Source organism: Pimephales promelas, chromosome 11 (assembly GCF_988280905.1).
Source record: "Pimephales promelas chromosome 11, fPimPro1.hap1.1, whole genome shotgun sequence".
Taxonomy (NCBI): domain Eukaryota; kingdom Metazoa; phylum Chordata; class Actinopteri; order Cypriniformes; family Leuciscidae; genus Pimephales; species Pimephales promelas.
The window spans coordinates 32,009,809-32,023,433 of NC_142779.1; the positions used below are offsets into that span (position 1 = coordinate 32,009,809).

At 37.5% G+C, this 13,625-nt stretch overlaps 1 protein-coding gene across 1 annotated transcript in view; it reads left to right on the forward strand.

Annotated features, from left to right (window-relative positions):
• fam120b (family with sequence similarity 120 member B) overlaps positions 1-10,004 on the forward strand; it is an 80,556-nt gene extending 70,552 nt beyond the window's left edge. Inside the window, exon 11 of the mRNA XM_089117304.1 lies at positions 8,685-10,004. Coding sequence (XP_088973430.1) covers positions 8,685-8,796 — 112 coding nt within the window. The 3' untranslated portion in view covers positions 8,797-10,004. The remainder of the gene's footprint in view (positions 1-8,684) is intronic.
• Positions 10,005-13,625: the final 3,621 nt, after the last annotated feature.

Genomic DNA, 13,625 nt, shown 5'->3' on the forward strand with positions numbered 1-13,625 from the left:
TTCAGAGCATCCTACCAAACCCTGAACAACTAATTTAATATCAACACATTGTGAAGCCTGAGACGCCCTTGAATAGTAAAAGGAAGATGGATGGATTTTATTTGATTTATTTCTAAATCCTATAGGGTCCTTTAGACATGCGCTTCTCGAGTGGTGAAAAGATGGCTATCAGCGCTGTCCTGACTCACTGAAACAAGTGCAATGGCCGTGACATTTATTTAAAGTGTGTTTTATATCGGTCTAACCAAAAATCGTGGTTTTGTTCAGTTTGGATAAAAAGCGAACAACAGAAACAATACCAAAAAAAACTTGTTTTGTTTAAGTAGTATTTTTGCCTTGCACCAACGTGTTTTTAGTTAAGTAAAAATGTCACTTTCATATTATAGATCATTTAGTTTTTGTTTATTGTGAATTCAAGTTGTAAAAAGCCCCCCTAAAATGCTATAGTGACCTACATTGAGTAGCATTTAGGCTTGTCTAAAAAAAGTATACTGATTAAATCATCTTTTTACTTTGTGTGAATGTTTTTGCATTTGGGAAAATAAATATTTTAATTAATAATAAATAAGAATTGAAAGTTTAAACCAAACCATAATTATAATTTGAGGGAAAACGAATACATTTGACTGTAAAAACAAAACAAAACAAAAAAATGTTATTTATTTTTTTTAAATCAAATCCTTGTATTGTCACACAACTATATACACAAGTGCAACAGTGGGTGAAATTTGATTTGATTCTGAAAAAAAATATTATTATTATTATTATTTTACAGCCAAATCTATTAGTTTTTCCTCAAATTTTATTTATGGTTTGGTTTAAATCTTAAATGCTTATTCATTATTATTCAAAATATTCAAATTCCCAAATGCAAAAACATTCAAACAAAGTAAAAATATGATGTATTTTTAAAAGTTGGTCGAAGTGTAATTGTTGTTGTTCTCAGTGAATTTTGGAGGGAAAAAAACCCCAACTAAATGTTAATAATAAAAAGCACCTGTGCATTTAGGGATGCCAAATTGACGTCAATGTTTTAAAAATGGTGTTGTTCATTAAAGTGCTTCCAGTCAAGCTCGTCTACAAGCATGTCAGATCAGATGCAAAGATAGACGAGAAGACATTCCCTCATTCCCAAAAACCAAGAACACGACAACTACACAAGCTAGAAAATACAACCCAAACAGCAGAAGTGAAAAAAAGAAAACCCACAAAACAATAACAGGAATGGAAATGAGAGAGAGACTTCTCACAGAACCCCAGACCTTGTGTTCATGTCCCTCCCCCCCTTTTAATCGTTCCTGTCGCCTCTGGTGTTTCCCAGGCTGAAGGAAGTGGGACACAAGCCAACGATTCATATCTCCACCATCACAGTCGCATATAATGTGGCATTCAAACATAGTAATGCTGCAAAAGTGTCAGAAAAGGCCAATTGCTGGAAAGTGTTGGGGAAAGTTACTTTTAAAAGTAATATTGCGTAGAGTAACTTATTGTGGTACTAAGTTACTTTTTATGGAAAGTAATGCGTTACGTTACTTTTGCATTATTTTTTCTCACCTGGGCGTGGCTCGTTTGTTTGATTTTTAATAATTACAATTATTATTATTTTTAAACGAGTTTTATTTTGGTCAAATGTAAAAGCGCTTTTATACCAAAAGTGAAATGTCTGTACAGTAGAGAGTGCATCTTCTGGATCACAGAAAAATAGGATGCAGGAGAAGAGAGTTCAACACGCATTAATAAAAAAATATATTAATAAAAGGAAACACAAATGTGATGTTCAACTAAAGTATGATTGGATTGGATCATCAAAGGTCAACAGAACAGACATTGACATAAAGTGAGATTACAGGAGTGGTTCAAAACTTTTTCCGAGTCAATTCGTTCGTTTCGTTCGTCGAATGAACCAAATGACACGAAAAAAGATTTATTCATTTTGCTAAACGAGTTCGAACAGGAGAGTCACAAACGCTCATCACAGAACAGAGCAAGGCGACCATTTGAGCTTATAAAACTTAAACTTTGTTATTTATTTATTAAATGAGCGATCGTTTCGCTTGATAAGACCCTTATTCATCGTCGGGAATCGTTTAAAGCCTTTTGAACAGTTTGCACTGAAACTGTCTTTTGGACCTTGAACCGTTTGGTTCCCATTGAAGTCCATTATATGGAGAAAAATCCTGGAAAGTTTTCATCAAAAACTTTAATTTCTTTTCGACTGAAGAAAGAAAAACGTGGACATCTTGGATGACATGGGTGTGAGTAAATTATCAGCAAAGATCAGTCTAGATCTGCAATAACCATGTTTACACCCAACGCCTCGACTCCTGATTTCTCTCAGAGGCGTCAGTCAATAAATGGGAAAACGAAGTATCTTGCGTAACTTATTTAAAAAGTAACACAGGTATTTTATTGTAAATTTAAAAGTAATATGTAATCTGATTACGATTTCATTAATGCATTACCCTCAAAACTGTAGCTAGAGTTTGTGAACAGGAGCTGATGTGTGTGACAGATGGTGTTGTTCAGGAATGCTGGTAAATGGCACTTTCACCGTCTCCTTTTCCCACAGTAACACAAACTGAAGAGGTGAGAAAGACCATTTATTGGGACTAAACTCCCAGTCTCCATTCTGGCTAAGGAAATACAGGTTCATATAAACTGAACTCGCTCCGGCCCAAATGGTGCTCGCACCTCGTGAGCATTCTGCTGAGAAAGCCACTCATTTGGCACATTTTAGCAAAACAGTGACACTTGGTAAGAACAAATACAGCTGAAGACCGTGTCCCAGGCCCAGACACAATTTGCTGACCACTTCTGCACCACATATCTATTCAACATAGGCTCGTTGGAAAAACATTGCAAATACACCGAGAACTTTTTACATAGTGCATGATTTGTAAACCAAGGCCCCGCCCACATTGCGTTTTCGTTTAAAAACGGAGAATTAAAACTAATACGATCTCCGTCCACATCAGCGTTTTATCTGCTTATCAGAATTGATCTCAGTCCAGATTAAAATGACTGAAAACGTGGATTGCGTGACCAATCACCAACATTGGGCATGCGTGGCAGTGTAAACAGGAAACGGATTGACTATTCCTCAGATTTGGGGACGGGTCATGTGATGGGTGGCTGACAAATCAGGGAAGGATACGTCATGACTGATGACCGAGTGTGAGCCTCTGCGTCAGCCTTCCTAAAGTCCTCCATTTTGTCCCGTCTTCACTAAAACGCCCTCCGGAGATTCAATACGCACAACGGAGCTGCAGCGTTTCTAAACTTCTCCGTTTAAGGTCTTCTTTTTTTCTGTTTTAGTCTGGACGGGTGGTGCAAACGTAGCAGAAGGTCTCCATTTTTAAACCAAAACGCAGTAGGGACGGGGCCTAAGGGTGTGTTTACACTTGTAGTTCAGTTTGTTTGGTCCGGACCCAAAATTAAAAAAAAAAAAAAAAAACATCTAGTGCCTGGTCTGCTTAGCGTTCACATTGGCATTTTAACAGGGAACCTAAAGGCATAGGGATATTTTCACAACCTGGCTTTTATTACGTATATATTTTTTGGCGTTACCGATATAAATGCGCTCTGTGTCCATATGATGGTATTTTGACCAGCTGAGATCTTATGAAGAGCTTATAAAATGTGTAAAAGTGTCAAAACAGTGTCAGGAATCCCCCTGTCGCACACAAAAGAAGATCGGCAGCGACGAGACGCAGTACTGACGCCTGTGCTTAGGGATGGGACGGTATGAAAATTTCATATCACGATTATAGTGTCCAAAATTTTCGCGATTATCAATATTATCACAGTTTTCTTAAATTTAGATATAAAGTGTTCAAAATATAAAGTGTAGAAATATAAAATATAAATATAAAGTGTTCAAAAAGAACTGATGCTCACACTGAAAACATTTCAACAAGTTTTATGAATGAAATTCAACAAACAACAAATAAACAAGCAGCTCTATGCAGTTTTTTTTTAGCAAGATTCTATTCTATGGCATTTCCTTCTTTATAATGCCCGTCGTCAATAGCAACGCATTATTACACACACCGTGCACATCAATATCACAACGGACACGCACTCGTTTAATTCAAATACAACTTGCCGGCCGTCTTGCGTCTCCAGTTTTTGATTGTTTTGAAAATGAAATCAGAGTTGATTTATTGTTTACAGAGTTTGATAATATTGGTGTGATCATCTTGTCTGGACGATTGTTTGTTTTACTAAATGAATTTATAAACGGGTAAGATTTAAAACATTAGCTAAACTCATTATCAATTCAATATGTCCCCGTAATTATGTGGTAAAAATAAAATCGGTGTAATACGTTATGCATCTATACATTGCTATCCCTTAAAACGTCACTCTTAATAATAATCTTATTTGAAGATGTTCGTTGGCTCAAAGACACTTGCTGCAAAATTTTCTTCGCGGAAGCTTCATTTCTATTTAAAGTGAGTGACATAAAATGTTTAAACTCAAAACAACATCTCGTGCCCAATTGTTTCCCAGACCTAGTTTCGGTATTGAAGTCAAAGTTAACTTGCCTTGCGTTCGCTATACAACAGCGGGTGATGGTTACACAAGAAGACGACTCGGCAGATTTTAAGTGTTTCTTTTGGACAGTGACTTTTGTTCTGCAGACAGGGTGACTATCCTCGATCAAGTTTCCCTCAGGACTTCTGTAAAAGCCTAACTATGACCATAACACAGTCTCATCCCAAATCGTCATATAACTGACGTTTTGGGACGTATTTTGACCATACGTCAATATCCGCCTTTTTAGGGCCCCCTTAAACGTCGGTAGATGGCGATCCCGGGCCGTCATACAACTGACGCTTTACCTTTAACGTCAGTTAGGTGACGGGTTAGGTTTAGGGTTAAGTTTAGGTATGGGGTAGAGTTAGGATCCCATAACCTCATCTACCGACGTTTAAGGGGGCCCTAAAAAGGCGAATATTGACGTATGGTCAAAAGACGTCCCAAAACGTCAGTTATATGACGATTTGGGATGAGACCGGGTTGATGACCACACTCCAGATTTGGTCCTCTTAAAAGGCTGAATCTCCCAAGGTTAACCGTCAGTACATTTTATCGTGGTTTATCGCGAAACCGGTTATCGTCCCATCCTTACCTGCTGAACTGTAATGAGCAACATCACGACTATGTTGTGGAAAAACAGGTGTGATTGAGCATTCTGACCTTTTTAGGGTCACGTCTTTTTCAGTTACTTCCAAATGTTCCGTCGACAGATCAAACAAACACAAAAATAGCTTTTTAGCTATGTTGTTCGAACACTTCATATGAGTTTGGTTCTTGCATGTTTTTCTCTATAAGAGCAAGGCATGGGTTGAGGTCAGTTATTCTTCACTGGGTATTGGCACATGTGCTGTTTCGCATCATTTTCGGTTTGTTTTATCGCGGGATTTTTCATGACAAAACGTGGTTTGTTGACAACATAGAATCATTGGGTGATATCGTTGTCTTGTAGAAACAAAAAATGTTCCACGTGAAACTGCGGTCTTCCAACCTTTTCCTATCGTGTCAATTGATTTGATTAATATGCGGGATGGAGAGAGAGCAAAACGCTCATTAGTTTTATTTGAAGACGTGAGCGTGCGCGCGGCCACGGCACAACTCATTTTTTGGAGGTATACTGCCCCCATCTGGTATGGAATATGGAGTATGATTTGATTTTTTTTTGATTTTTTTTTTTGACAGATAGCACCTTTAAATAAACTTGTATAACAGCATTTGGGTCCTACTCTCCGTTTTTCTGAAACAACACATTCCAAGAGTTGTGAAATGTGCAAGCAATTTACAGGTGGCTGAAAGCATTGCTAAAAATGAACAAATTTGCTGAAGTACTTTGTAAATACACATGCATGAAGTTTGTAGAACTTTGTGAATGACAGGCAGACCTGTTTAGTTTAGTTTCTGTTGCCATTCAGACAGCAAGACACTTAGTGTCACGAGTTAATCCCCCTGAATACGCGCCTCATGAAACACCCTTCTGTGGGACAGCACTATCGGTTGTTCCACAAATTCTGGTAGATAATGGCAGACATTATTTGGTGGATATGAGGAGGACAGTAAACCAAAAAGCATGGTTTAGTGCTGTCCTCCTCATATATCCACAAAATAATCTCTAATCACACAGAAAGCAGAGAGCGAGAGTAATTGTCCTCCTATGTGAAGAGAGCAGTGTATGATAACTGAAGCTGTCCCGACAGGAGGGACACTAAACAAAGCACAGGTGTCAAAGCGATTGCTGTCCCGGCGATGAGTGTGATTCGACATGTTTAGCATCTCCTCACATATCAACATACAGATGTATTAAAATAGCCGCATCTGATGCACATGTTCATGTCAGAGTCCGGACTGATGGCTCCCGCAGACATTTTTTGTCTTTATTATTTTTACATACTTAAAATCAAACAGCAATATTGTTTTTAACACTGATAATAATTTATTATGCACCAAATCAGCATGATTTCTGAAAGATCGTGATGTTTCAAAAACATAAAAATAAATATATTTTAAATTATATATACAGGTGAAACGTTAATTTATTTCAGTAATTCAACTTAAAAGGTGAAACTAATATTCATGCACTCATACATGCAAAGTGTGATATTTCAATGTCATAATTTTGATGATAATGGCTTACAGATATGAAAACCTTTTCACAATATTCTAATTTTGAATTTGGGGTTTTCATAGATGAAAGCCATAATCATCAAAATTTTAACAGATAAAGGCTTGAAATATTTCACTCTGCATCTAATGAGTCTATATATATAATATAGTTTCACCTTAAGTTGAATTACTGAAGTAAATGAGCTGTTGCACGATATATATATATATATATACACTATAAAAAAAATATTTTCATGATTTGTAATCACAATATTTTTTTTCTTTTGTCAAATCAACTTAAATAATTTATGTAATAATTTATGAATCTCCTTCATTGTATTAACTCAATTTTTCAATTTCAATGAACTTAAAATTTTAAGGCAACCAGGTTACTTCATTTTAAGTTAAATCAACAATATTTTTTTTACAGTGTATATATTTAAGACCCCAATCTTTTGAATGCACTGTAAAAAAATATTTTCATGATTTGTAATCACAACATTTTTTTCTTTTGTCAAATCAACTTAAATACTTTATGTAGTTCAGATAACACATTTTGAGTTTCTGATGATTAAATCAATCTGCTTCATTGTATTAACTCAATTTTTCCATTTCAATGAACTTAAAATTTTAAGGCAACCAGGTTACTTCATTTTTTAAGTTAAACCAACAATATTTTTTTACAGTGTGGTAGTGTACACTGAAAATAGTTAGTAACGAGTTCATTATCTTATTAATAAAGCAGATGTTGTGATTTATTTTTATAACCAGAGTACAGTTTATTTTTCCCAAAAACAAAAAGGCTCTCACACAGTAAAAAAAATATTTTCAAGATTTGTTATCACAACATTTTTTCTTTTGTCAAATCAACTTAAATAATTTATTTAGTTCAGATAACTTATTATTTTGAGTTTCTGATGATTAAATCAATCTCCTTCATTGTATTAACTCACCTTTTCCAGTTCAATCAACTTAAAATTTTAAGGCAACCAGGTTTCTTAATTTTTTAAGTTAAACCAACAATATTTTTTTAAAGTGCAATCAAGACACTTTGTCAAAACCCAACCAGATCATTTTTGAAACGCACACTGAACTGAATCTTTGCTTAATGTTTTCTCACGCTTCACTACAGCTGAGCTCACGTCAGTAATGACAAACGTTGCCGATTCGCCACTTTTATCTAGTTACTTCCCAAGATTGATAACGACTACTTGAAATCAGTTATTTTGGCTGATTATACACATAGGGTTAGCATTCAGGCTAATGGTCTGAAGTACCTCCCTTGCATCTGCTCCAACAAAGGCCAAACCCTGACTTTGTGTCTGCAGCATCAGGTGCTTCGGCTCTGACAGCTCGGATGAAGCCATTTTGAGCGTTCACACCAATCAACTGAGGAGATGCTCCCACACACCCAGAACCCCAGCGCACCCACACACACACACACACTACCATATTGTGCAAAGGAGATCCATCATCATGTGGTAACGGGAATCCCTTAAAATACGCCTCATTCCCGCTCGCTCATAGACAGTATTGCATTGGAGGTGGGGGTGCTAGGGTCATACTGTCCTGGGAAAGTTAAGTTCTCCATTTAAATCAACAAACGATGTGGCCTTCTGCCGAGTATATGAATGTGCCCGGTGGCAGATGGCAGTGTTTCATACCCATAGACTCGAGCAAACCCTAATCCCCGGGGGATCGCGCATTCCCGGGTCATCAGTTGTTCACATCAAGGAGAAAAAAGGGGAGAGAGAGAGAGAGGGAGAGGAACGCTCGTTCTCCCCCTCCCAAAGCCAACAAATTCATTTCAGGGCACTTCAGTAGAGACGTAAGCCTGATTGGGTGTCTATCATCTCATTAGTCTGGGGGAAGCCTTATGAATAATGATGCCAGCTAATTATAAAAGACAGAAAGTCCTAGTGTGTGTTAGAAGAACTCACTCAAACATGAGCTCAGTAGGATCCCTCACTTTCTCCAACTCATTTAGTTGCCCGACTGCCATTGGTTTCTAAGATGCCTGCTGATTTCCTTCATTGTTTGTTTAGGTGGGTGAGTCCCGCACCAGTCCCACGCTCCAGCCATGTGCGTGTGTTTGTACATATCAGCTGCTGCGGGCCAAACAAAGAGGCTCATGTGACTCAGCAGTTGAGGGAATAATGTTCCTCCCCCTCAGGCTCTATTGCTGAGAGACTTTCTCACACCTCTCCATCTGGACTGGCTTCTTTCGAAACGTCAATCACAGCAGGGACTCCCATTTTTCAGCCAGCTTTGGGGGATGACCCTCTCTGGGAGATTTGGTGAAAAGTCAGAGGGATTTCTGAGGGATGATCGCGTAGAAGTCGGCTTAACCTCGCCTAGATGTGCAGAAGGTTCATAAAAGTCATTTGACAAAAGGAGCTGTCAATCTTTAGAATTGACATTCTGTATTGGGTTGTATGTAAACAAAACAAAAAATCAAAGTAAAGGAAATGCACCCGGAAGCGAGTCGGAATCATATATAAAGTTTAATCGTTTAACGCATAAACAATCCATTTCTAAATAATTCAATAATAAAATGTGAGTACTGTTTTGTGTCTACTATGGTTAGAATTTTACAAGGACCAACAAATGGAAATGAGCATACGCCCTCTAGTGGTAAGGCTGTATAAATGAGCGTGATGTTTTGTGTTTGAGCGCCCTCTGTCAATAACATCCAGAAGTGACACTTATCCGGGTCCCTTCTCTTCCCCCAAACTGACTGTTAACAACAATTATCCTGACCAGTGGAATGAGGATGAAAGTATGACAAAGTCAGTTTTTGTTTATTAAAATCAAATAACATAACTAAAATAAAATGCTTCAGAAATCATGCTTATTTTCCTAAACCTAGAATATTATTTAATCCAGGTTACTGTAATTTTGTATAAATACACATTGTTTCAATTTCCTAAATTTTCAAATTCACAAATTCATTAAACCCTAAATTACATTTTTAGCATTTTGCCTTTTCTTCTTCTCATAAACATAAGTTTTTAAAACAAAGTTAATTGACTAACTTACAAGACTAGTCTTACCAATTTATGCAATCGGCCCCTGAACCAAATGCAAGCCTCTCTTAGCTTTAGTCTAAGTTATAGTAATAATAATGAACTTTACACAATACTTTAATGCACTTTACACAATAAAAAATACTCAGATATACACAGTGTACAACAACCACAAAGAACACACTGGAATAAGTTAAAAGTTAAAATCATCAAGAAAAAAGCTAACCTAAAAAAAATAATTTTTAGGTTAGATTTAAAAATGCTTTAAATTGCAGATTGGTATTTGATATCATGTTATTTTAATTTATTATCATAATTATAAGCACACTGGTTTGTAGCGCAAATAGTTTTACTGTTATTCATGGTCTTTGTTATTCATTTATTATTTACCTATAGCAACTAATGAATCAGAAGTCTCACACATTCAAAGCAAATAGGTCTTTTAGGCAAACAGATGCCTTTTGTTTTTATTTTTGTTTACACATGATTGTATCTCTAAAGATCCACTATGATGCCGTATATGTATTAATAGCCATTTTGTGGTGGAATGCTTTTTATTAGTGTTTGTTGATTGTTTGTTTGTTTGTGTGTGTGTGTGTGTGTGTGTGTGTGTGTGTGTGTGTGTGTGTGTGTGTGTGTGTGTGTGTGTGTGTGTGTTGATGTACTGATAATGGTATTTCTTTACTGTGATAGGTTGGGACCCCTTGGAAACTAGATCTCAAGGGGTACATCGTATCCTGATAAATACATTCTCACTAAATATGTAAGATGCACTGTTTCTTGGTCAGTTAACAAATACTAAATATATAAATATACTGAATACTAAATGAAAATCTGTTCTTTTACATGTTTTTTTTTTCAGATAATGAGGAAATGTCAATGAAGCTCAGGTTGAAGAAATAATTTATTGTATAACTTTTAGCAAGCAAAATGTGTCTCAACAACATAATGAAATACTTGTAATTCATATGCTGTGTGGACATAAATCGTGGATACATGGTTACTTCTGAATGGCCATGGATGGAGAAAGATCCTTTTTTATCATATAGTTACCAGAAGGGGGTGACACTAACTTGATCTGCTGTCTATGTCTGTTTCTGGAGCACCACCAAAAGTGCACAGTTTTAAAACCAGTGTGGCTAGGTGGGATAAACTGCATTAATACTTTTTTCCTTTAAATAACTAATCCAATCCAATCAGAAATGGAGATTTGGGACTTTTAGTGTATGTTAGGCTTGAGGTCAGAGTCAGTAAATAAAATTGAATTGAATTTGCAACAGTATTTTCTTACATATTGATATACACTCACCTAAAGGATTATTAACACCATACTAATACTGTGTTTGACCCCCTTTCGCCTTCAGAACTGCCTTAATTATACGTGGCATTGATTCAACAAGGTGCTGAAAGCATTCTTTAGAAATGTTGGCCCATATTGATAGGATAGCATCTTGCAGTTGATGGAGATTTGTGGGATGCACATCCAGGGCACGAAGCTCCCGTTCCACCACATCCCAAAGATGCTCTATTATTGGGTTGAGATCTGGTGACTGTGGCGGCCATTTTAGTACAGTCAACTCATTGTCATGTTCAAGAAACCAATTTGAAATGATTCGAGCTTTGTGACATGGTGCATTCTCCTGCTGGAAGTACATGGTGGCCATACAGTGATGGACATGGTCAGAAACAATGCTCAGGTAGGCTGTGGCATTTAAACGATGCTCAATTGGCATTAATGTTCAGACTGCACGATTTTCAAAGTAGTCGGGTCGCTGTTCTTTTCACACTGCATGACTATCTTGGCTAGCGTGCAAAATACGTTTCAAAACAAACACATGTGAGATGTGACAAGGAAACAACGCGACACCACACGTGCAAGACCAGAGTTCTCACGTGAGTCTTTTTTTCTTTTTCGACCCGGTTGTGGTACAGCTCAGATGAAACGTCAAACAGACACGAGTGCTCCTGTCAAATTTTTACTAATTTTTCTTCCATTTCTTGTGACAAAGAAGAAACCTTTTTCTGAAACAATGTCATGCAGGTTGATATGTGATCCATAACTCCTCGCCGAACTCCCCGCTGCTCGGTATCATGCTCTCTCATTGGCTGTTGGTAATCGCCGATGTAGTTTTCAGTCAGAACACTTTGCAGCAGGATTTTGAATCGCCGACAGGTCCAGATATTTAGCATGCCAAACATCTCATGGGCGTCGATGACTCGTCGGCGATTCTCTCAAATCGCGTCTTTGCTCATTCACACTGCGTGATTGTCACTCGCGTGAACGATTGCCGAATTTTGATTTGTGATTTCGGGCATTTGACGGCGATTTCTCAAAACCTGTCTGCGAGCCAAAATTGTGGCTAAAATCGTGCAGTCTGAACTCGGCATAAGGGGGCTAAAGTGTGCCAAGAAAACATCCCCCACTCCATTACATCACCACCACCAGCCTGCACAGTGGTAACAAGGCATGATGGATCCATGTTCTCATTCTGTTTACGCCAAATTCTGACCATCTGAATGTCTCAACAGAAATCGAGACTCATCAGACCAGGCAACATTTTTCCAGTCTTCAACTGTCCAATTTTGGTGAGCTCTTGCAAATTGTAGCCTCTTTTTCCTATTTGTAGTGGAGATGAGTGGTACCCGGTGGGGTCTTCTGCTGTTGTAGCCCATCCGCCTCAAGGTTGTGTGTGTTGTGGTGGCTTCACAAATGCTTTGCAGTTTTCACAAAAACGGACAAATCTCATGGCATAAGATTGCGTATTATTCTGTGAAACTCCAAGAATTAAGTAATAAACTTTATTCATTTTATCGAAAATCTTGCTTTGTTCTCCCTTTATTGTTGCGGCCACGAGCCAGCCGTAACAGTCTCACACTGGAATGGCCATGTTTCATAGCCATCTCTTTCAAAGTGGTCTTGAAGTTTGCCGTAATGCAGAAGGGAAATAATCCAAATGAGGTCTTGATCAATGGCGAATGCAGGCTTAAGTAGACATGTGTCATAACAGAGAAAGATTCTGATGCAATGGTGTTATCGGCAGCTATAGTGGCTGGATGGCATTGGCCGGCGCCATTCAATAGTTCTTCAGCATTCTAGGAGAAAGAAGGTTTCCCCATAGCGTTATCTACTGATGCAATGTCGAGTGAACTGACCTTGAAAGGCAACTTGATTTTGTTCATAGGGAATTGATGCACTCTAAACGATGCTGGGTTGTTTTAACCCAGTTCAAGACATTTCAAGATATTTTCAAATTTTGTTCTACAGCATAAAATACAACATACCCTCTTAGTGGCGATATTTTAAAGCTTTTACTTGTCTTGAAAAAGGTGGTTGCTAACAAGTGGGACTAGAAATAAATTAATTGCATATCATAAAAATTAAGAATTGTCCATTTTGATTTAATGTTAATTGTAATGATGTAACCTATGACTGGACGAATTAGTAAATCTAAACGAATCTTTTTACCCAGCGAAGAAGTCACTCACTACAATGGGCTATATGCACGCATAAGTTCCGCATTTGACGCAAGGATGCTCGTCTATTTCCGGTTGTGTAGATTAAAGCGGAGGAAAACCGGAGAAAACGGGATTATGGCAGAGTCTTCAATATTTACTGTCCTCCCGTCTTTGAAACGAAACGTACATACGTTTAGATGTAATTTTATATATAGTTATGTTTATTTAATATAATTTTAAAAAGAAGCATAAACACAACGAGGGGTGTCTGTTTTATCTGTTTTTGTGACTAACGTTTCATTAGTATAACCATGGAGTATAAAATTCAATATAAATTTTCGCTATTGCATTGGACTCTATGATCGGCGGAAGTTATCGAGCATCCCTAATGCTTCACCGGAAATACCGCCGTGCATAGAGCCCATTAATCAAAAATCCCCCAAATTCCCGCTTCCAATTGTTTGTAACATGCGCATGCGCGAACTCACAATGAGCAGACTTGAC